Source organism: Heteronotia binoei, chromosome 6 (assembly GCF_032191835.1).
Source record: "Heteronotia binoei isolate CCM8104 ecotype False Entrance Well chromosome 6, APGP_CSIRO_Hbin_v1, whole genome shotgun sequence".
In the NCBI taxonomy this organism is placed as follows: domain Eukaryota; kingdom Metazoa; phylum Chordata; class Lepidosauria; order Squamata; family Gekkonidae; genus Heteronotia; species Heteronotia binoei.
In genome coordinates, this window is record NC_083228.1 from 121,697,372 (window position 1) to 121,720,879 (window position 23,508).

Sequence of the window (23,508 nt, forward strand, 5' to 3'; positions counted from 1 at the left end):
AACTTCCAGTCAGGATTTTTACATTTTTGTCTCCTTACCAAACTACCCTTCTGTTTTTTTTTCTCCCCATGTTCACCTCACCCTCTGGTCATGTTTTTTTCTCCCCCACAACCAGGGCTTTTTTTTTTTTAGCAGGAATGCACAGGAACACAGTTCCGGCTGACTTGGCATCAGGGGGTGTGGTCTAATATGCAGATAAGTTCCTGCTTAGCTTTTTCTACAAAAAAAGCCCTGTGTGAAACAATAGTGACACCATAATAGTGTGGCCTAATATGCAACTGGGTTCCTGCTAGGCTTTTTCTACCAAAAAAAAGTTCTGCCCATCACCCATTACAGCACTGTGGTCTCATTCCCTCTCTTTATTCCCTCTGCCCGCCAAACTTACATTCTGTTTTCTCCTTCCTGTGGTACTGGTTTTCAGATGCCATTTTCAGATGTTCTTGTTCCAGTGCTCTAAAGTGACCCCCTCCCCTCAATGTCAGTACATGCAAGGACAGGAAGTATGTTTTTGTACAATCTCATCTCATTCCAGTAAGACTTGGACAAGCAAGTTTTTGGTTGATGGGACCAAATAACATTAGTAGCATGATAAATGCCAGTAGTTATGTGAGCCAGGCCCTAGCATTGTTTCAAAAGATGATTCATGCTTGTGAATATTTTGAAAAAAAATAATGTGCCAACCTCAAGGGGCCTTAGTAAATTACATGTATTATTTTATGTCAGTCTTGCTATAAATCACTGTAGCTAATCACATTCTCACTCACTTATACGAACCTCTGTGGCTTCCAAAAGTTTCATTGGGTCTCATCCGTTTCCATTAAAATAGCCCTGAAGATGAAAAGTTATCTTCTCTGCCCCCATATTTTGTATTTTTCAAACTCTAAAGGTCCAGTCCACATATTACATTTTTAGATGTGTACACAACCTGTTTTAAGTGCAGCCCAAAAATATATGTAAATGAGACAAAAACACTTTGAAATATTTGTCATACAGAAACGCCCAGGCTGCATTCAGACATCATGTCAAGCTGGCACTGGGCTCTTCCATTTTCCTCGCTTGTGTCTCCCTATTGCTCAGGGGGTGGGGTTCTTTTCCACACATGCTTTGCTCCTTCTACTGGTTGATTCGATATTACATTGATGTATGAGCAGCATAAAAAAACCTGTAGTTTAAATCTGCAGGAAGATAAGCGGGACATACAATGATGTAATACTGAATCAACCAGTAGGGGAAGTAAAACACATGCAGAGGGGCAGGAGGAGGAGATTGGATTTATACCCCACCCTTCACTACAATATCCTTTCCCTTCCCCTCCTCACAACAGAGGCATGTGAGGCAGGTGGGGCTGAGAGAGCTCTGACAGAAACTGCTTTTGAGCGGAACAGCTCTGAGAGAGTTACGACTGACTCAAGGTCACTCCAGCAGCTGTATGTGAAGGAATGGGGAATCAAATCTAGTTCTCCCAGATAAGAGTCCGTGCACTTAACCACTATGCCAAACTGGCACCAAACCCCAAAGCAACAGGGACACTCAAGCAAGGGAAATGAGAATGCTTGAATGTGCATAAACCAAGTTCACTGCTGGGCTCACCAGAGCCTCACACCTCTATCTTTCCTGTTCATAAAGAAAGTAGGGGAAGAATCCTGGTAATATACAAATGCAAGTATATCATATCAGTTTAGGGTTTAATCCAGAGTCAGAATCTCATATTTAGAATCCCAGGTAACTCACTTTAATTAAGCCAGATGCCTGTATTAATATGACACAGTTGATTGGAATAACTTAATTTTTACCCCACACTTCCTTCAAAGTAGCTTAGTGCAGTGTAATGATTCCTGACTTCATTTGCTCTCATAACCTGTGAGTTAGGGTAAGTAAAGAAAGAGAGAGAAAGAGAATAACTGAAGTCAAGTCTTTCAGTGAGCTTCACACCTGAAGTTTGAACCCAAATCTCTGTCAGCCCTTGTCCAACACTCATACCACCCCATTCAGAATGGAGTCATTGGGGATTTCTCCTAACGATATTTGGGCAATAGGACAATCCTGATGTTTCCAGCCTTGTCTTGGCTGTAACATTGTTCCCCATAATGGGTGAAGGATAAAATTCACCAAGGGAGACTTTGCTGCTCAGCAACACACCATCCAAAGAGAGTGATGCTTATAAAACCTCTTGGAGGACAGATAAAGTCATCTCATGGGCTGCCAGTTGGCCACCCCCGTTCTAGTTAATTGCCAAAGTACAAGTCAGAGCAGTTCTTCCTGTCCAGCCTTGCATTTCGGTAGATGGCATCTGCATTGCATATATTTTAAACAGTGCCATGTAACTTTTTTAAAAGCAGTCTAAGACCTCACAGCAAGGTGGGAAAACTATTAAAACATGCCAAGTCTCCACTGCCCTCCAATTTATGGTACAAATTGTGCACCCTTACTTTGTGGCATATTTTCTGTTTTTGTAATACTTCACATCCAGTGTCTTCTTACTTCTTTATACAGAGAGCACTCAAAATGTGCAATTCACTGCTAGAGGATGTAGTGATGGCCACAGGAATAGACAGGTTTAAGGGGATTCGATAGCTTCATAGAGGATAGGTCTATCAGAGGCTACTAGCTATGGTGACTGAGGGGAACCTCCACATTCAGAGGCATTAAACCTCTGAATCCCAGAGCCAGGTGTTCCCTCTAAGCTGAGTTAGTGTGAGCTAGCTCACAGATTTTTAGCCTCCAGCTCACACATTTTTGTCTTAGCTCAGGAAGGATGACCCCAGAGCACACTCATTTATGCAGCAGCTCACAACTTTCATGCCCATAGCTCACAATGTTAACGCCAGTAGCTCACAAAGTAGACTTTTTGCTCACAAGACTCTGCAGCTTAGAGGGAACATTAGCCAGGAGGAAACATCAGGGGTAGGTCTCAACCTTTGTGCCCTGCCGTTAGCTGTCCAGAGGAACTGGTTGTCCACTGTGTGAGACAGGATGCTGGACTAGATGGACCATTGGTCTGATCCAACAGGGCTCTTCTTATGTTCTTACCCTTCTGTTCTTAATGCTGATCCCAAGAGTTAGTATACAAAACACTGAGAAACCATTACAGAAACCTTGTACACAATGAGTAAATCTTTAAAAGACCACAAAATACATGACATGTTCAGCAAGCTGCAGGAGAATGCATGTGCATGTATGAAAATATATAAACTATGTGCATTCCAAAGAGACACATGAAAAAGTGGCCTTCATAGCATTGTCAAGTTGACTCTCCATGCATCTTTCCCAGGCTGAAAAGAATGGGGCAATCACAAACGTTGTGCTCCTTTACTGTACTAACTGTTGAATATCTGTTTTCTTTGTTCTTCCAGAAATACTCACTCTCTCAGTGAACTACAGATACTTGGCCTCCACATGAGAAAGGCCTGCCGGCAAATCCTGAAACCTCCCATGACAAACTGCAAAGAAGCTTGCCCTTTTGCCCTTGGACGGTGACCTTTTGTTCGATCGGGGCTTTAGCCAACCAATACCTGATTAGACGATGCTCAGCTTTAGACCCGCAAACTGAGATAAAATCCAAATTTATAGCTTTTCATTTAAGCCGCTCTACAGCACTCTAATTATGGCGCAGAGTGTCACTACATCACAACAAATTATTTTCATCCCACAAAACATTTCATAGGTAAAGTACAGGAACAAGCACAATGGACAGGATCGTGCACAATGCATCCTAGTCAAATCTTTGTATGGACACTGCTAGATGAAGCCCAGTGACCTTCTACAGTCAGGGCCGGCCCTGCCACTAGCAAACTAGGCAATTGCCTAGGGTGCCAGCCTTCTGGGGAGTGCCAACTTGGGTGACCCCATGTGACTCAGTGGCATTATCAGTGCAGGGGGGGCACCAGAAGTTAGACTTGCCTAGGGTGCCAGACAGTCTAGGCTAGCCCTGTCTACAGTGAACGTTTCTTATTAAAAAAAAAATCCGTTACTGTCACTTTAGAACCTTCTATCTACTTCCTATCTACTACTGGGGAGGGACAGTGGCTCAGTGGTAGAGCATCTGCTTGGTAAGCAGAAGGTCCCAGGTTCAATCCCCGGCACCTCCAGCTAAAAAGGGTCCAGGCAAATAGGCATGAAAAACCTCAGCTTGAGACCCTGGAGAGCTGCTGCAGTCTGAGTAGACAATACCGACTTGGATGGACCGAGGGTCTGATTCAGTATAAGGCAGCTTCATATGTTCATATGTTCCTGAGTCTGCTCTACAGAACAATTTTTAAAAATAACCACACATAAACATAATCATGGATACATTTATTAAGTATTGGCTAAATAAGGCATGTTTGCTTATAAACATTACTTTGCTCATTGATACTAATAAATTATAGTTCCAGATACGGCTGTCTACTTTATGTATGCAACAAATATTTTTTATTAATAAAACCAATATACGGCATGTTTATAGCTACAGCCTTAATCATATTTACTGCAAACTGTGTCTGAGTAAAATTGACACAACTCATTTCTGAGCAACAGTTCAGACCGAACTGTGGTGTCCCATTGATTTCAGGAGGAGGGCTAAGCAGGCTCATAATCAATAGCATTTAGCAGGAGTTTGTTTGGCCTAAATCAAGCTTGTTGGCAGGGATGTTCAGAAGCCAAACCTTAATTAAGCCCCATCTCCTTCGTAATAAGCAGGTACAATTATGAACATTTCTCCCGTTGGCTGACAAAAGGGATAAAAGAGCACGAAGGGAAACATTAAGCTATCTGACCACCAACTACAGGGCTTCTCATTAAGGAAAAGTATCAGGATATCTTCTCAAGATCAGGGCCTGCCCAAGGCAAACTATGACTTTGGTGAGCTCTCCCCCCCACACACACATTCAATATGAAGAAAAAACAACAGTAATTTTTTTAACTGAAGACACTTACTTCCAGGCTTCAGATTCAGTGGGAGCTCACAGGAGCACAGCTCCTGAACCTTTCTGAGAGTTCCACCACCTTCTGAGAGTTCCACCTCCTTCTCCATTGAATAGTATTGCAGCTGCATAACAATCCCTGGATGAGCTCCACCACCTATTTTTCCACAAAATGGCCCCTGCTTACTTCCATCTAAATGTGTCACTCTTTAAAGCCGGGGTGGGGAACCTCCATCCCGAGGTCACTTGGTGTGGCCTTCAGGGATTGCTGGGCTGAACCAAGCCATGTGGCAGCCTTCCTGGGGCCTGGCTGGCCAGCGAGGATCGTGAGGCCCAGCCGCGCTGTGCAGCAGCCTCCCCAGGGCCAGGCAGGGATCACAGGGCCCAGATGTACTGTGCGGCAGCCTCCCTGGGGCATGGCTGGCCGACCAGAATTGCTGCAGGGCCTGGAAAAGTTACTGTCACAGTTCAGGTAAGTTTCCCCCTCATTTCTTTATTTCCCTTTCTTTCAAATTCTTCCCCCTATTTCTTTGTGCCTTTATTCCTGTTTCTTTATTTTACTGATTATCCCAGATGGTGGGGCCTAATATGCTAATGAGTGTGTGACCTAATATGCTAATATTAGGGGATGTGGTCTAATATGCTACTGAGTTCCTGCTGGGCCTTTTCTACAAAAAAGCCCTGGACCTATGCATTTGCCTAGGGCGGCAGGCCATGTGTGTGTGTGTGCCAGATTAGGCTCTCTCCACATAACTTCAAATAGAAAAACAATTATTTGCATTTAATTTTGCTGGCCTGAATCATTCTCCCTTGGCAGAGCACTGTTTTTTAAGGTGATAATTTTGTATGGCCTGCGAATGATGTTATAAATATCCATATGGCCCTTGGCAGAAAAAAAGGTTCCCCACCCCTGTTTTAAAGCCTGGCCCCCTGGGCAACTGTGTGGTGATGAACCTGAGAAAGCATAACCTTTCTACTACATAAAAAATAAGCAGACTCAAGACACAAAGCAATGAGTCATATAGTTACTTTTGTACATATACAAAGTAGACAATGAAAGAGTTTTACCATTATCTGAGCTATTCTAAAAAGAAATGCAATTACGGGACCAGGTGATGTTTCTGGTATTCCCACTAGTATATCATAAGGCTTAAGCATTTTGTAGGCAGCTCAGTGTTTACTACAGCAAGTTGGGGAAGGAGTTGTCTTTCTGCAAAATGTGCATGAAGCACACAATTCAGTGGGTGATGTGAGGACATATCCTGAGAAAAAAACAAGCTGCAGAGAGAGGGCTTTCATCATCATCATACTACCCTGCCTCCCAAAACCTCATTGCTGCTGTCAGGAAGGAGAAGGACTCAGGAGAAGAGAACAAATTTTGAGTCCAGTGGCACTTTCAAGACCAACAAAGTTTTATTAAATGTACATGTATACTTCCTCAGACACACTGAAATGGAAGTTAACAGGTTCACTGCCCACCTGGATCTAAGGAGAAGAGAACATTTATCAGTTCTTTGGCCTTTCTACCACCTTCTAGGAGGAAGCAGAACATAAAGCAGCAATAGCTACAGCTGCAGAGTTTAAGGAGAAAACACCTGGTCATCATTGTCCCCACCACCAAAGCTTTCTTGTTGGAAAGGGAAGAGCAGACAAAGAGTCAGAACTGCCTAACAATATTTTGGCATGAGTTAGGAAGACCCATCAAGATCAGGACAAAAATGTGATGCAGACAGGAAGGCAAAATCTGAAGCATGGATGCCTGAGCTGCATCACAGGACAACCAGGGAGGTTTCAAACAACTGGAAGACTATATGTGAGGACAATGGGCCAACATAGCTGTAAAAATGAGAAACCAAAGGAGTCCCTCAAGGGTTCAGTGAGTCTAGGAAGTAAAGATAGATAAGGCTATGTTTATGAGAACTTAGAACTTATTAAGCATAGATTCAGGTGGGTAGCCAAGCCATGCTGGTCTGAAGCAACAGAACAAAGTTCTAGGGTAACGTGTACTGTGTAGGAGTGCCATTTTGATGCATAACTTACAGTGGGATCAATTATGGCCAGCGTTGTTAGGGAGAATGTAAGTGCGCTGTTATGTCTAGCAATGGCTACATTATAAGTTTATTATAAGTGCTTATAAGTTTGCGTCCAGTGGCACTTTTAAGAATGACAATTTTATTCTGGGTATAAGCTTTCATGTGCACACACACTTCTCTTCTGATACATTGAAAGTTACTTATGCATCTTGACTCTAATTGGCCCTTTCTAGCAACACCCTCCTCACCCTCTGGCTATATGTAATGGTTGGTGACTTCTCTTTCAATGTATCTGAAGAAGTGTGCACACACATGAAAGCTTATACCCAGAATAAAACTCTGTCATTCTTAAAGGTGCCACTGGACTCCAGCTTTGTGCCGTTGCTTCAGACAAACATGACTACCCACCTGAATCTATGCTAATAAGTTCTATACAATTCTCTTTATTCTCATTTTCAGAAGTCCTCAGAATAAGGAACTATACCTGTTTGCCAAAGGCACTTGCTAAAGGAGTCTTACAACTTCTTTCCAAAATTACAATAATTTCTGCACAGCATGAGTTATTGTAAAAACTAATATTTGTTAGCTTTATTCACAAAGTATTATGACTTTGTATGACTGCTCTCACTGGTCAAAAAGGAAATATCTTTCACCCTGATTATTAAAGTTTACAAATGGATGCCACCTGTTTCCATGGAAGGAAACACTGCTTTTCTTCTATTATGTGACACACTCAAAGCATCACCAAAAATCAGAAATCCACAGAAGTATCAAAGGCAAATTCAGATAATAATCTCCTCCCTCTCTCCTTCCACACCTCCTCCATTTATCTCAAGAAAGACATCTGACATTGCAAAGGCCCAAAGAAAAATGAGAAACCCATGGAGACTACATTCTGAACAAGTGTGTTTCCTTTCAATAATGCATTATGGGGTACAGCGTTATCTGTCCTTATATACTCCACATTTTATTTTTCAAAATATTTGCATTTATCAGAGAAGAAACAAAAGCAAACAAATCTAACTCGATGCAAGATTTAAAAATATAATATATATACATAAAATATATAATTTCCCTACCTCCCATCCATGACTAGGATCTTTGAGACTCGATCGATGCTCTCCTACATACGGCCCGAATCTTTCACCTACTTCAATCTTCCTTTTGGTCCATATCCCTAATCCGGCTTCAGGAACATTAGATTCTCGAAGCTCAAACTCTGAGGGAATTGGGATGTCATCAGGAATATATATGGGAGCTTTGTAGGGAGACCCCTCCTTTGGTGTGAAGGCTTCACTCGACGATGCTGGAGAAGATTGTTCATGAAGACTGAGGGACAGAGCACTTGGCTCACCACCATTTTCGGTCGTTTCTTCCAAAGGAATTTCAGGGAAGCTTTCATAAATACACTCGTTGTCTGAAAAGGATTCCAAACATTAAGAGCAAAATAAGTGAATGTGCTAAAGAGCTATTTGCACAAAATAACTGTATTGCAAAAAAAAAAAAAAGACAAAATGAGCTTTGACACACAAACTTATATTCTGGAAAATATTTTTTTCTAAGTTACTACTAGACACAAAGTTTGTTCTACTTACATTCTAACACAGCTTCCCATCTGAAATTGTACTGCCATAGATAGTACTGCCATGTATAATAGTATAGACAAGCATGGTGGCTTTAAAGTTGCAATTAATGTGATTAATATTCTTCAGGTGATTATCATTAGGAATTGTGAGAAGATGCATATATATATTATTGTATATATAATAATCCAAATAAAAATCAAGTTATTAATTCACAAATATATATAATAATCTAAATAAAAAATCAAGTTATCTTGATTTTGATTATCACCTGATTGATTTTGATTCGACCTGCACAACCAAAGCAAAAATGTTTATTTATACATTGCTTTTTGCATGGTGGAAGGAATATAGGCAAGTGTTGCCACAGGGTTGCCAACTCCAGGTTGGGCAATTCCAGAAGATTTTGGGGTGGGGCCTGGGGAAGATAGGGGTTTTGGAGGGGCAGGCCCTCGAGGGTAAAATGCCATAGTTCACCCTCCAAAGCAGCCACTTGCTTCAGGGAAATGGATCTTTGTTGTCCTCCAGATTACAATTGTAATTCTGGGAGATCTCCAGACCCCACCAAAAGGATGGCAACCCTACCACCAGACTTGTAGCCAGAAAATTTTGAGTGGAGGGGCCCAGGTGAAAAAAAATTGGGGGAGCCGCAGGGCTTGGCTGCTTCTTCCAGGTTCTGCTTTCGACCTCCACCTGCCCCCAGGCGAGGATCACTTTCCCCTACTCCTCATGAGAAAGCCCATGCCTGCCTGAGCAGCCTGCAGCAGGCCAGAGTCTGACCATGGGGTGGGGGGGAACAGGGGGGAATGCTAACAGGAAAGAAGGGCCTTGCCACACCTAATATGCGCATTTGCAGTGCTCCTAGTTACATTGAAGGATCACAAGTGACTAATTTTCAGTCTGCTACGGCAGGCAGCTAAAATCCTTGTACTGAAAAAATGATGCTTTCCCCCATGAATCGCTTGGCAATCCGTGGAACAGTCAGACACTTACAGAAGTGGGATGGACCACTGATGGCCGGGGTTTAGGCTCCTAGCGACCTTCTCTGTCTCCCCCTCTGCTCAGGCAATAACATTTGTTACCGCTTTCAGTCCTCTAAAAAGGTCGGGTTGGAACATGCTATTATAGCAGGGAGGAGCAAGATATCGCGGTATGTTTCAGTCCTCAGCAAAGTCGCTGTCATTTTGACTAAGCCACCAGTGCTGAGTGACAGCCACCAAACAGCCATGCTGTGCTGAGCAGACTTTCATTTGTTGCTGAGGGCTTGAGGAAAGACATAACTCTCCCCCCCCCCCTTTTAGGATGCAAGTTGTTCAGCCCAACAGGCAACCACGTCCTCCTTCAGCTCGCTTGCCTTTCCAGATCTTTGCCACCACCACCTCAGAGGGAAAGGACAGTTTAGGGAAGGGCTTGTGGTAGCATGGAGCCCCTGTTCATGCGGGCCTCAAGATGTCTGTGGCGTTTGCAGTCCCCAGGTGTTGTCGCTTTCTCTCTCACTCTCCCCCTCGCTCTCTCTCGCTGTCCGTCTTTCCCTTGCTTCCCCCCCCCCGTGCGCTGTTGCTCTCTATCCCTTTCTTGCTCACTCTCTCGCTGCCCCCCCCCCTTTAACTTGGCTTTACCAACTCCGCTCAGCAGACCCTGTTCAGAAAGAAAGTGCGTCGGGTTCCTAGAGGGCGGGACCAATGGAGGGGCCCTATAAAAAGAAGGGGGGGTTAAACAGAGGGGCTGTGCCCCCCCATGCCCTTAATGAAGCTAAGGGCCTGCCTACCACAGAGAACAGTGAAACGGATGTGATTCAGTAAGTTCCACGGAAGCAAGTCAAAGTCTGTTGGTATCGACAAGAGGACAACCATGTCCATGGCATATCATACGGACTTCTTCAGGAGTGCTAAGATCAGGGCTCTGACAGTTTTCAGTGCCTTTAAGTTTTTGTTCTTTACTTTTAGAGAAATCCTAAACAACTCAGAAGCATGCTCGGATTTATTCAGTGGGGCTCACTCCGACAAAAGTGTTGCTAATGCACTGGTAAGCAACATAAAGGAAATATGCACTAAATTGTCTCAAAATTTAATAAGTGTTATTCTTGTAAAATTCATTTCAGCATTAAGCTCTAAATTACTATGAATATAACATTAAAACCATGCTTAATTTGTTCCTCCTCCCCACCATCAAATATTTCAATTCAAGTATCCCCTTCTATTGGGACATAAAATTAACATGAGGCACTTTTGAAATGTTGTGTACTCCATTTAAGTCAAATCAAAGAGGCTAAATCAGATCACATTCTAGTGAGAGCACTGGAAAGAGGTTCAGAAAATGTTTCAGCTCATGACTAGAAAATATTCTGGTTCGTATTTTTGCAGAAATTCCACATCAGTGTGTGGAGCAGCCGATATGTGAAACATCCATTGCCCTGCGAGGTCAGCCCCACAGTCTGCTTCATCTTCTATACTGTCTCCAACAGGAGCCATCCAGATGCTTATGGGAAACACAACAGCTGGGTATGAGAACAACAGGAACCTCATTGTTCACCCAGCATCTGTTAATCAGGAGTGTGTTGGCTCTGAACATGAAGATTCCATTTAAATGTCATGGCCAGTAGGTGTTGATGGACCTATATATATAAGCTGGAGAAAATCCTCACATCTTGCGGCCCAAAATTCCATGCTGATTATGGTTTGGAGCTAGGGCTGCTAGGTCTCCCACTATGGCGTGAGACCTCCCACCTAACAGCCTAAGTTTTTTGCCACCACTCAGTGGTGTGTCGAGTGGTGTGGCAAAAATGGAGTGAAAATAGGCATCACACTGATGCTACAACATCACTTCTGGCAGGAACCAAGGAGTGACACCATGGCAGGCTAAAACAATAAAGGAATCTAGTATGTCATGTCAACAGGGCCAGCCCTGCCACTAGGCAAACTAGGCAGTTGCCTAGGGCCCTGGCCTTCTGGGGGCAACAAATTGGGCAACCCCCCCCATGTGACTTGGTGATATTATCAGTGCAGGGAGGGGCACCAGATGTTAGTCTTGCCTAAGGTGCCATTCAGTCTAGGGTTGGCCCTGCATTTCAACACAATGTTCTGGAATTGGTGCAACACCTAACTGCAAGTCCACACCTCCCTAAAACTCCACAGTACTGGACTGACAACACTAGTTGGATCACGCAGATGTTCTGCAAAAGACAGTACCCTCTTTCCTGCAAAGCGCCCTCTGCTGACACAATAGACTATTCTAGTAGTGGAACACACAGGTGGATCTCAGTCTTATATGTTATGCGAAAAAGGGCTTTCATTTTGAACCTGATGGTAATCAGTTTCATTCTGAAACCCTACCACTACTATCCAGACTATTAAAAAAAAAAGGACTTAAATTTACATTTTGTTTCTTATCATATCACAAATAACCAGGGCAAAATATGATTCTTTCTTACTATATTTTATGCTAACCCTGGAATCTAGATAGGGTTGCTAGGCTTCTCCTGGCCACTGGTGGGGGATGGGGGAGTAGGGTGCCAGAGCAGGTTGGGAGATTCCTGGAGATTTGGGGATGGAGTTTGGGGAGTCAGAGACCTCAGTGGGGACTGCAAGAAGCAATCACAAAAAGTGTATCAGATGGGCATGTATGTCCTTCAGATCTGAGGGTACTAGACAGTGAGTTGGGGCCTGAGGGTCACATTTAACAGTCCCAAGTAGTGAGAACTTTATAAGTCAAAAACACCTTGAATTGAGGGCAGAAATAAATCAGCAACAAATACAAAGCCTTCAAAATGGGTGCAATGGAAGTAAAATGGCTTCTCCCAGATAACAGATGGAACTCCAGCATATTTTACTAATGTAGTGATAAGGCAGGTCAAAAGATCAGTCAACCCTGCAATGGCCAAGGGTGTGGTACAAAGTTCTGTAGCTGGAAGGATGAAATAGTAGAAATCAAGGATTCTACTTTTAGACACAGAGGCGTCTTTTGTTTGTCAAAATGCACTCTGGTTCCAGTTCTATGCTTGTTCCCTCTAGTTGGATCTTCCAGCATCTGGCATCACTGATTACTAGATACAATAGCTAATCCTGCATTTGAGCCTCAGTCTCCCCTATCGAAGTAGGGTTGTCAGCCTCCAAGTGGAGTTCTCCCAAACTGCAACTGATCTCCACACTACAGAGATCAGTTCCCCTCAAGAAATGGCTACTTTGGAGGGTATACTCTATGGCATTATACCCCATTTAGGTCCCTCCCATTGTGTATGCAGACTTGTTGTTTGAGGCAGTTCCTGCAGGGCTCATTGGAGGACTGAGCTTGGAGACTGGGAACAATGGGAAGCAGGATTCAAATCTCTGCTTCCCTGGACCAATCACCAGCTCCTGCTGGTTCAAATGACCCAGTGGTGTTCCAGCGCAGGAACTGGATTGTGTATATATTTGGCCCCGTTGGCCCCGCACAACAGTCTCTTAGTTTATCCGTTGCCATGCTGTTATCACAATAAAGAGCTTTGATCACTGTAACTTCACCTCCTCCATGCACTGAACCTTTAACACCTCCTCACCCCGAATCCTATGAATATCAGAGCTCAGCCCGCAAATCTCCAGGAATTTTCCAGCCCAGAACTGGCAACCATATATCTAAGTCCCAAGAGTCCTCTGTTCTGCATTCTAAAAACTGTACTTGCCTTAGTACACTAAAAGAAAATATCTCATTGCTTCCATTTCATTAAAATAGCACTCGGATGCAAAAGAGTATTGGGAAAACATCAGGAAGAATGTTTTCCAGGCAACTGTAATAATTCATAGCATTTAATTGATTATAACTGTGTTTCTAAACATGCTCCAAATCACCCAGGCTGCACAAGTCAGAGGAAAATGCTACTTCACACTTTCTGTTAATGAGAGGCTTTCTTTTGTTTGCAGAAAGCATCCTGCTACCTTGGTTAAAGGAGAGGCAATTCCTTTTGAGTGCTAAAAGTATTTTGCTTCCCGACCATGATGAAAACAGATGTTAGGAGGCAAGCATCCTTAATTCCCTTCATCAACATAATTTATCTCCACTTGAAGACAAAAAAAATCCCCACAAAACCCAAATGCAGGAAGGAAAGACGCATACACATACACACAATTGTTGTAGTTTTGAATTCCTAGCAGAACTCTTTAGGTCCATAAAATTGAGCCTCTTAGGATCTGGGTAATATATTTGCAATGTCTGACTGGGGGAATAGACTAGATTAGGAAACCTGGAAGTTTAGACATTTCCCTTCATTTAAAAAAAAACAACACCCCTCCTTGCTATTTTGTAATAAAAACATGAGCAAGCTTCAAAGGAAACCCTGAAGGAAAGGTTAATTGCAACTAAAAGATCAGGGTGGACACCGGTGTGTGCAGATTCGGCACAAATGTGTTATGTTTGCAGGAAAGAATGCGTGCCGCCAGCTGCCGGGATGTTCCTGATGAAGATGATAGAGCAGATCTACGCTGAAGCCGATGCCAGAGATTTCACCTCTCCGGAGCCTAGGGTCAGTTTAAACAGTAACCTGGGCTTCTGTGTGGAACAGGAGAGGGGGTAGACTTCCTTCCACTTGGACAAATGCTTAACCGTTTAACAAGCTTTTCCATTCCAAAGGCAATAAAAGACCACAGTATAGCGTGTGAGAGAGAGTCGGGGAATTTAGAGCAGCCATTACCCCTTCACCTTCCATGGCAGTAGCTAATAAGCCAAATAAGGAGATAGTGTTGGAAAGCAAGCTATGCACAATTCAGACATTATAGAGTTAACTGTTTGTTAGATAGACCCAAGTGGGCAGCCGTGTTGGTCTGAAGCAACAGAACAAAGCAGTAGACAAGTGCACCTTTAAGACCAACTAAGTTTTATTCAGAATGTAAGTTTTCGTATGTTCTTAAGAAGACTTCACCAGACAAGCTTACGAAAGCAGGCGAAGCATACAAAAGCTTACATTGTGAATAAAACTTAGTTGGTCTTAAAGGTGAACTTGTCTACTGCTTTGTTTGTGAGATAGGCAAGCCATGAGCAGATAAACGGACTGCAGCAAGCTAGAAGTGTGTGTTTTCAGCAGTTCTAGAAGCCCGCCAAGCCAGCGCCTACTCAGAACATACCTCAACCTCATGAGGACCTCCCCTGGAACATACGTTTTTGAGATTTCCCATGTGTTTTTTTTTTTTCCAAATCTGAAAACTGAAAATACATGGGGGACTTCAAACATACAGGAAGCAACACAGAATTGGGGGAGAGAGGCTGGGTTTTTGTTTGTTTTTGTTTGCAGTTTTAAAAAGCAGGATGAAATTTGGGGGGAAATTGAATAAATAAGCAATATTTTCTTAAATAAACCTTAACAGCTCAAAATACCTAACTAAGACCACAGATCTATACAGTTTGGCATATTAACAATTGAAGACATAAATAAATACAAATTTATGCCATACTTATGACAAATTAACAAAGACAGCAATTCTAAGCAGGTCTACTCTAAATCCTACTATTGTTTATTCAATGGGGCTTACTCACAGGAAAGTGTCTTTAGGATTGTACTGTAAATTGCTTATCTTAAGTTTACTAAAACAATATACTCTAGGGTTGCCAATCCCCAGGTGGGGGCAGGGGATCCCCTGGTTTGGAGGCCCTCCCCCCGCTTCAGGGTCGTCAGAAAGCGGGGGGAGGGGAAGGAAATGTCTGCTGGGAACTCTGTTATTCCCTATGGAGATTTATTCCCATAGAAAATGATGGAGAATTGATCTGCGGGTATCTGGGGCTCTGGGGGGGGCTGTTTTTTGAGGTAGAGGCACCAAATTTTCAGTACAGCATCTAGTGCCTCTCTCCAAAATATCCCCCAAGTTTCAAAACGATTGGACCAGGGGGTCCAATTCTATGAGCCCCAAAAGAAGGTGCCCCTATCCTTCATGATTTCCTATGGAAGGAAGGCATTGAAGAGGTGTCCCTTTAAATGTGATGGCCAGAACTCCCTTTGGCGTTCAATGATGCTTGTCACAGCCTTGATCTTGGCTCCACCCCTAATGTCTCCTGGCTCCACCCCCAAAGTCTCCTGGCTCCACCCCCAAAGTCCCCAGATATTTCTTAAATTGGACTTGGCAACCCTAATATACTCAGCTATACGCAGCTTTACAGATAGAAATGAAAGTGGGTGCTCCCTAGATTCTTCTAACATAGTAAGAGGGCACAGAATTCCCATCTTGATGGCAGAAACAAGAAGAGCAATGGTTTTTACTCTGGTGGCACTCTGCCACTTTACATGGTGGCACTGAATTGATACAAGTGCCTGGCAATAGAGGCCTAGCACAGGACAGCTTGCAAAAAAAGGTACAATGGATTCTTATTTATTTATCTGAAATATTTATGTCTGACTTGGTTACACAGAAAAGAAGTCATATTCTAAAAGTAATACAGTTAGTTTACAGCTGATAAGGAAAGGGAATATTTTGATTTTCATAAAATTTCTGTTTTAAGCACACACACAAACACAATTATTCCCCCATGGCTCACAAGGTAGCTGTCAAGTCATAAAGCCTAAGAACAACCAAAACAATGTTAAGGTATAAGACCAAGAATAAAACCAGGACAGCACCTACTTATTGTTAGAACTTGCACTGTCACTGAACTAGCAATCATTAACTGAAGTGGCTTTCCCACACAGGATAAACCAGTTGCAATAATTGCTGAGAGAATAATATCCAGTTATGTGTGGACATGGTCCACATATCAGCACAAAACCATTTATTCAATGTACCTTAAACTCTTTAGGATAAAACTAATGGCATTTATTTTGTAGGCCTACATAATCATACACAGAGCTAAATGATAAACAGAACCAACACAGAGCCCTGAGAAAACAAAACGTGGTTTTGCCTAGCACTTGCAGCTCCAAAACAAGGTTCTAGTTCCATCAAAGCTCCCTCCTTCCTGTCCCTCCGGTTGGCACCTGAAGATCTTCCACTATTACTCTTCATCTGCAGCCAACCAAAATCAATTTTCCTGGAGAAAACGGCTGCTTTGGAATTAGACACTATGGCCTTATACCCTGCTGAGGTCCCTCCCTTCCTCAAACCTGTCTTTCCCAGGAACTACCTCCAAAAATCTCCAGGTATTTCCTGGCCTAGAGCTGGCAGCCCTGTTCCTACCTGGGTTGGGAAATTCCTAGAAATCTGGGGGTAGAGGAGGGTGAATGGTTGGGAAGGTGAATGGACCTCAGCAGGGTATAAGGCCATAGAGACCCAGTGCAGCCATTTTTTCCAGGAGAGCTGATCCCTATAGTCTGGAGATCAGCTGTAATTCCAGGAGATCCCCAGGCCTAAAATTCCCATCCTTCTACTGGGGATGGGGTTTACCCCAATTCTGCATCCTCCAACTCACCGGCACGGGATTGGGCAGCAGGGGAGCCCCCCCCTAAGAGCTCTGTCAGTGCATGACATGCCTGGTGCAATGACATCACCAAGAAGTGATGCAATTATGCCAGGCACATCATGCAGAGGTGCTTTGCCATTTGGGTACAAAACTCTATGGCACCATAGAATTTTTTACCATAATGCTAGAGCGCCCCCACGTGACTTGCCTGGTGCAATTATGTTACTTCTGAGTGACATCATTGCTTTATGTGTGCAAGGATAGTCCCCCCTCCAGCCAGGTAACACCTGGCAACCCTACCCAGGCCTCATCTGGAAGCTGGTATCCCTGTCCCAATTTATGTTTTAACTAGTTCTCCTGTGTTGTATATACATATTTGAATTATAGTTTTTAAGTGAGTTTTCTCATGATGCTTGCTTTAATGGCCAGTGGCCTTGACCAGGCTGAAAGACAAGATACAAATGTTGTAAATAAAATTGCTAAGTAAGCTGCCCAACTGTATACTGCATCTCCAAAGCTCACTCAGCTGAGTTCTATGGGTGAGGGTCTACAAAGCCGGCTTGCACCATTATGCAGCTTGTGTGAGCCTCTGCAAGATGGAGAAGGTGCAGAGCTGGCTATGAGGGCTTTAGGTGCTTAATACTGAGGCAGCTTTTTATTTATTTATTTATTTATTTTGCAGGAAGCCCCCTGTCTCTTCAAACCCAGGGAAGGAAAAGATTACTTAGGTGAAAGAGAACAGGGGTTCCCCTTCCTCTTTTGAATGAGGACTGCTGAGGAATAGTGTTTGTTTTGGGGTAAATTAAATGAAGGAGAATTCGTTTAGGGGACATTTAGGCACGCATGGGAGAAGAGTTTCAATATTTAAAAACTCTTTGGTCCTAGTCTCAGCAAAATGAGGAAGCTGGGGAGGGGGCAAAAGTAGATGAATGGGCTGCACTGCTTCAGACTGTGGGAAGGGGGCACTTTTAATGCTGCTGCTGCATAAAAATGCCCACAAGTTAAAAACAACACATCAGAGTGAAAAACTCTATCCACCATCTCTGCCTGCTGGACTGGTTCTCAATTTACAGGGAATTATGATGTCAGGAAGCCTTCAAAAATTGAATTCCATCCCTACAATCTGAAGTGGTATTGTCCATTCTGTCACCTCAGGACTAGGCCTAATCAGCAGCCAAATCAGTATTTGGGTTGGGTTTTTTTTAATCAATAAAGATCTGAAGTTGAACTCATAACAAATCCATGTTTCTCCTCAAGCGTTGATTAATTGTCAATGGCTAGACTATTCCATTCTAACCGCTATAACAGGGGCCAATAACGACACACAACAAACCTTGGACCATTTCATTCTAATCACCATAGCAGGGACTGACAGTGGAATATACTAAAAAGTAGACAAGTGCACCTTTAAGAGCAACTAAGTTTTATTCAGTTGGTCTTAAAGGTGCACTTGTCTACTGCTTTGTTCTATTGCTTCAGACCAACATGGCTGCCTACTGGGATCTATCTAAGTGGAATATACTGTTGCTGTTTTTAACACCCAACATGGAGTACCATTCTGTGTGTGTATATTAAGGACTATCGTGACAGCTGATTTATGGCGACCCCAAGGGGCTTTTAAGGCAAGTGAGAAGCAGAGGTGGTTGGCCATTGCCTTCCTCTGAACAGTCTTCCTTGAATAAATTATGACCATAGTCAATAAAACCATTTTAAACCAATGTAGAGGAAGGATAATTTGTTTGGATTTCATCGGTCTTTCCCTTTTTAACATTATAGTTCTTAATTTTAGAACCCAAATGTTGTATTTTAAATTTTGATCAGAGACTGAGATGCCTGCAGACTACTTGAGGCTGGCAGTTCATAAATTAGGGCCAGATCCCAAGTGTTCTCAACAAAAATTTTATTTTCAACACGAAAATTTCAACATTTGTAAATGTTTGACTGGATCAGTTTAGACGTGAAGTACGTGTGAAATTTCATTTTGGGTTATCTCCTGCTGACACCTTATGATAAGCAAATGCTGGCCAAAAAAAAAATTAATAATAATTAAAAGTTATGCAGTGCATATCCAAAGGTCCTTTGAAATGTATCAATTTCCCCTCCACATTCCAACCAATACTCCCTCTAAGCTGTGGAGTCTTGTGAGCAAAAATTCTACTTCGTGAACAATTGGCATTAAAGTCAGGGCTTTTTTTTGTAGCAGGAACACCTTTGCCTGTTAGGCCACACACCCCTGATGAAGCCAATCCTCCTTGAGCTTAAAGTAGGCCCTGTAAGAAGAGCTCTGTAAGCTCTTGGAGGATTGGCTACATCAGGGGTGTGTGGCCTAATATGCAAAAAAGCACAATGGTGAGCTACTGTATAAATTAGTTTGTTCTGGGGCCATTTTTCTGAGCTAAGACAAAAATGTGTGAGCCACAGGCTGAAAAAATTGTGAGCTAGCTCCAGGGCCGGATCTAGGGGGGGGGGGCAAAGGGGGGTGCTTGCCCCAGACGCTGACAGATGGGGGAGTGCCAAATTGGGTATGGAGTCCATTGTATTCTATGGGTCCATAAGATAGAATGGCCCATAAGGGGGCGCCATTTTTTTTAATTTTGCCCCCCCCCCCAAAAAAAAACCCCATGTAGATCCGGTCCTGGCTAACTCACACTAACTCGGCTTAGAGGGACCACTGATTTCAACCACCATAATGATGGCATTTTGCAAGCGATGGAAAAGACTGTCAAGTTGCAGCAGACTTAGTGCTTTCAAGAAACCACTGAAAGGTGGTTTGTCATTGCATGCCTCTGCATGACAGCTCTGAACTTCCTTGGTGTTTTCTCATTCAAATACTGACCAGGTTTGACCCTGCTTAGCTTCTGAAATATTATGCAATCGGGTTAACCTGAACTGTCCAGGCCAGGGCAGTATTTTGTTAGTATTGTATATTCATGTCATGATTTTAATGTATGTATGAATGAAGCAAAATAAAATACATTTCCAAGAGCTGCTACTTGTGCTGAGGAGTTAGTTAGATATGCCAGAATCCCTATGGAATTGCAGAAAACTATTCACCTCATTAATATTACTCAATGTGAGTTATGACCTCCTTCTAGACAGTGTTTGATTTTATTGAGCTATACGAATCCAAATTCTGATAATACTCACTCTAGTGTACGAGTTGAAAATGTCAATGGAGTTGCTTTAAGGTTGACATATATATGTAAGCAAGATTAGAATCAGATTTTTGTCATTAGCTGAAATCTATAAAGTTTTGCCTGTCTGTAACAAAGCCTATTAATTGCATCAATGTACCTTGATGGAAACTTTACAGCAGCAACTAAAACAGCCATAATTAACAAAAATCCACAACAGCCAATTAAAATCAATTAAAAGGGAAAAAATGGCAGGGCACAAATGCGGGGAGTAAACCAAACAGCCAACTAGTAAAAACAAATTGATTTTCCCCCTTTAAATTGAACTGGCACCCAAAGATGGACAATTGTGGGATCAGATACAGGGAAAGGAAGGTTATTTCAAAGCTGGGGAAGGGACAACCAGGGGAAAAGCCCTATCCCTCAAGGCTACCTGTTTCAATTAAGGCACAAATTAAAGCTTAGGGTTGCCAGCTCCCCCAGTGGAGGTAGGGTTCCCCACTGCTAGCTCCCCCTCACACTGCCAAACAACTGGCTGGTGGGAGGACTTACCAGAAGAGGAAGGCCCAGGCAAGATTGCTGGTGAAATGGTGATATCACTTCTAACATGCATAGGAAGTGATGCCATCACACCGGCAACATTCAGGTGACACTGATATTTGAACAAAAACTCAATTTTTACCATAGATTTTTTGCCCAAATACTAGATGGATATAACAGAATGATGACATCACTTCCTGTCTGCACCAGAAGTGAGGTAGATATGTTACTGGCATTGCCTGGGTCTCCCTCTCACTTGTGTTAAATCTCCCCTATCCCCCACCGGATGCCAGGAGGAAGCTTGAAACTCTAGTAAAACTTGAGAGTCATTGGGGTGGGTGGGCAAAGTGTCCTTGAAATACTGAGGTTGTAGGCCATATGGGGCTTTAGAAATGAGTTGCATTCAGAAGCGAACAGGCAGCAATGAAGAGCCTTTCAGCAATAGAATTAAATGATTATTTAATCCATAATGCCCAGTGGTCTTGCCACTGTATTCTGGACTAACTGAAGTTCCTTTATCACTTTTTAATAGCCCCATAAACAGCACATTACAGTAGTCAAGGCTGGTGATGACCACAGTATGAATTGTGGCCAGATCCTGCTTCTCACAAAAATATCACAGCTGACAAAACAGGCAAAGGTGATCAAAGCCAGTATATGTTAAAGATAAAATGTGAGCATTTGCCTGCAAATCTGGTTTGCAAATCAGCACGCCCAGGCTGAAAGAAAGCTGGGGAAAGAACTGGACATTGTGGAGTATCATGGCAACAATAGTAGCCAGGTAATAATGGAATATCAGTAAAGAATACTCCAACCGACATATTATCCAAGTCTTATGATCATTAAAAATATACTCACATCCACTGAAGTTTCTAAATCAACATTCTCACAGCATTATCAGCAAAGTTTATCTCTTCGTCAATTTCATCAGTGCTGCGTCCAAGACGCCATTTTATTCAGTGGTTTGTAAAGATTTTAGCTGTACTCTCCAACCCCCCAAAAGGAATGTTATTCAAAATCCTTCTATGAAATTCTGAAGTTTAGTTGAAAGATTTGACCTATAATGTAGGATTCACTAACAGTACTTGTCTACTTTCTTCTTGTAAGGATTACTGAAATAATGTGAGTCAAGTGCTTTGAATGCTCAGAGAGGGTAGAATCCCTATTTAAAAACAAAGCATTACCACCTACATCATTATTAGTATACAAACCACCCATGACGCCTTTCTGGTCACCACAGCTTAGTCCACTTGCAAAACTGTTGACAAACTATCACCCCCTTCCCCCCACAAAAGAGCTGAGCTACTGAAGAGACATATGAATGGCAGAGAAAGTAAACCCAAGTGCTTCATACAACTGAACATAACCCCCTTGTGCATAACCGGGTGCAGCTGCAGCTTAAGAAAAGAACACTGTTATATTAGTGGTCATTCTAGGCTAGCAATTATATCACATGATAATATATAAACTGCAGGAGAACTCCACGTTGTTTCTGGAACATGTCAATATCAGCTTGCACAATAACTAGCAGCATTCTGGACTCTGGATAGTGTCAGTTGTGTCTAATTGAGTAACACTGTCTAAGGCATTTGACGTGCACCAGACACTCTCTCTTAATTAGGGGCCAATATTGAAAGACTCCGGGTCAGATTCTGCTTTTGAATTACATGGGTGCCATTCTCCTTGATGTGAGTAGGAGTTGCACCTGCATTTCTCCTTATAGAATCAAGCACGCCGCATTCCATATTAAAACTATGGAAATTTCTGCGGCAACAACCAAAGTGAATTTATTTACTGGTTTTGAATCTCATTTTATTTATAGTTCCAGACCAACTAAATTTGGTCAGGGTGTTTATACTGTATGTATGTCTCCTGTGCTAAGAATTCAACTACAATCATAAACACAGTTCAAAAATTATTGGCCGTTAGCAGGGTTGAACTACCCCATTATATCACCCAAGGAGTACTAGTAAAAGTTTTGCATTGGTTGATAAAGCTTCCTCAGCAGAATAATTGCATTTTTTCCCCTTTCTGGGTAATATACAATATTTTGGATCATAAGATGCCCTAACATGGGTTCATATAAGAAGGATTCCATGATTTTTGTGGAAGTCTCACTTGAGGTGCTTCACCCCATGCTTCATTCCACACAAATCTTAAAGGTTAAACATAAGAAATTAAGCAATGCCTTGCTGGATTGGACCAGTGGTTCATGTAGTCCACTGTTCTGTTTCACACAGTGGCCATCCAGTTACTCTGGAGGACCTATAGACAAGGCACAGAAGCCAAGGCCTTCCTGATATTGCCTCCTGCCACTGGTATTCGGGGGTTACTACATTTAGATATGAAGGTTCCTTTTAGTCACTATGGCTATTACCTGTAGATTGTTTTATTCTCCATGAAATTTGTCATCTCCCTCCTTTAAAGCAATCTTTGCTCATAACCATCCCCAGGGGTCATTTTGTAGAAAAACAGGTGGTGGAGCTCATCCAGGGATTGTTACGCAGCTGCACCTACTATTTAATGGGCAAGGTGGGAAGGAGGAGGGGAAACCCTCAGAAAGGTTCAGGAGCAGTGAGGTTTCCTCTTTCAGGTGGTGGTAGAGGGTTACAGCAGGCAGGCAGTGTAAAATATCCCTTCCATGAGCAGAAGTCAACTTGTGAACCAACCCTATATGGGTCCAAAGGAAGATGAAAAATGGCATTTTCAATGTTGCTTCCGGCATAAGTCACTATGCCATAGGTATGATGGTATGTGATGCCGATGACATCATATCCCAAAATTCTCACTCTGTGGCGGCCTTGATTTTCATTATCAAGATTGAACAAGAGCTAAATCTATTTTATTGGCCAGTAAGATTTGTGACAAGTATTGGCATTTAGACTTGCTTATACCCTCAATATTCATTTGGCATTACCCTGGACAGGACCTTGAGCTATAAACACCAGCTTAACAATGTAGCAGT

General features: G+C 42.7%; 1 protein-coding gene across 12 annotated transcripts in view; it reads right to left on the reverse strand.

Annotated features, from left to right (window-relative positions):
• Window positions 1-23,508, reverse strand: part of MECOM (MDS1 and EVI1 complex locus) — a 740,730-nt gene that overhangs the window by 376,538 nt on the left and 340,684 nt on the right. For all 12 annotated transcript variants that reach the window (XM_060242463.1, XM_060242462.1, XM_060242466.1 and 9 more), the window contains exon 2: window positions 8,014-8,351. In XM_060242463.1, coding sequence (XP_060098446.1) covers window positions 8,014-8,351 — 338 coding nt within the window. The remainder of the gene's footprint in view (window positions 1-8,013; window positions 8,352-23,508) is intronic.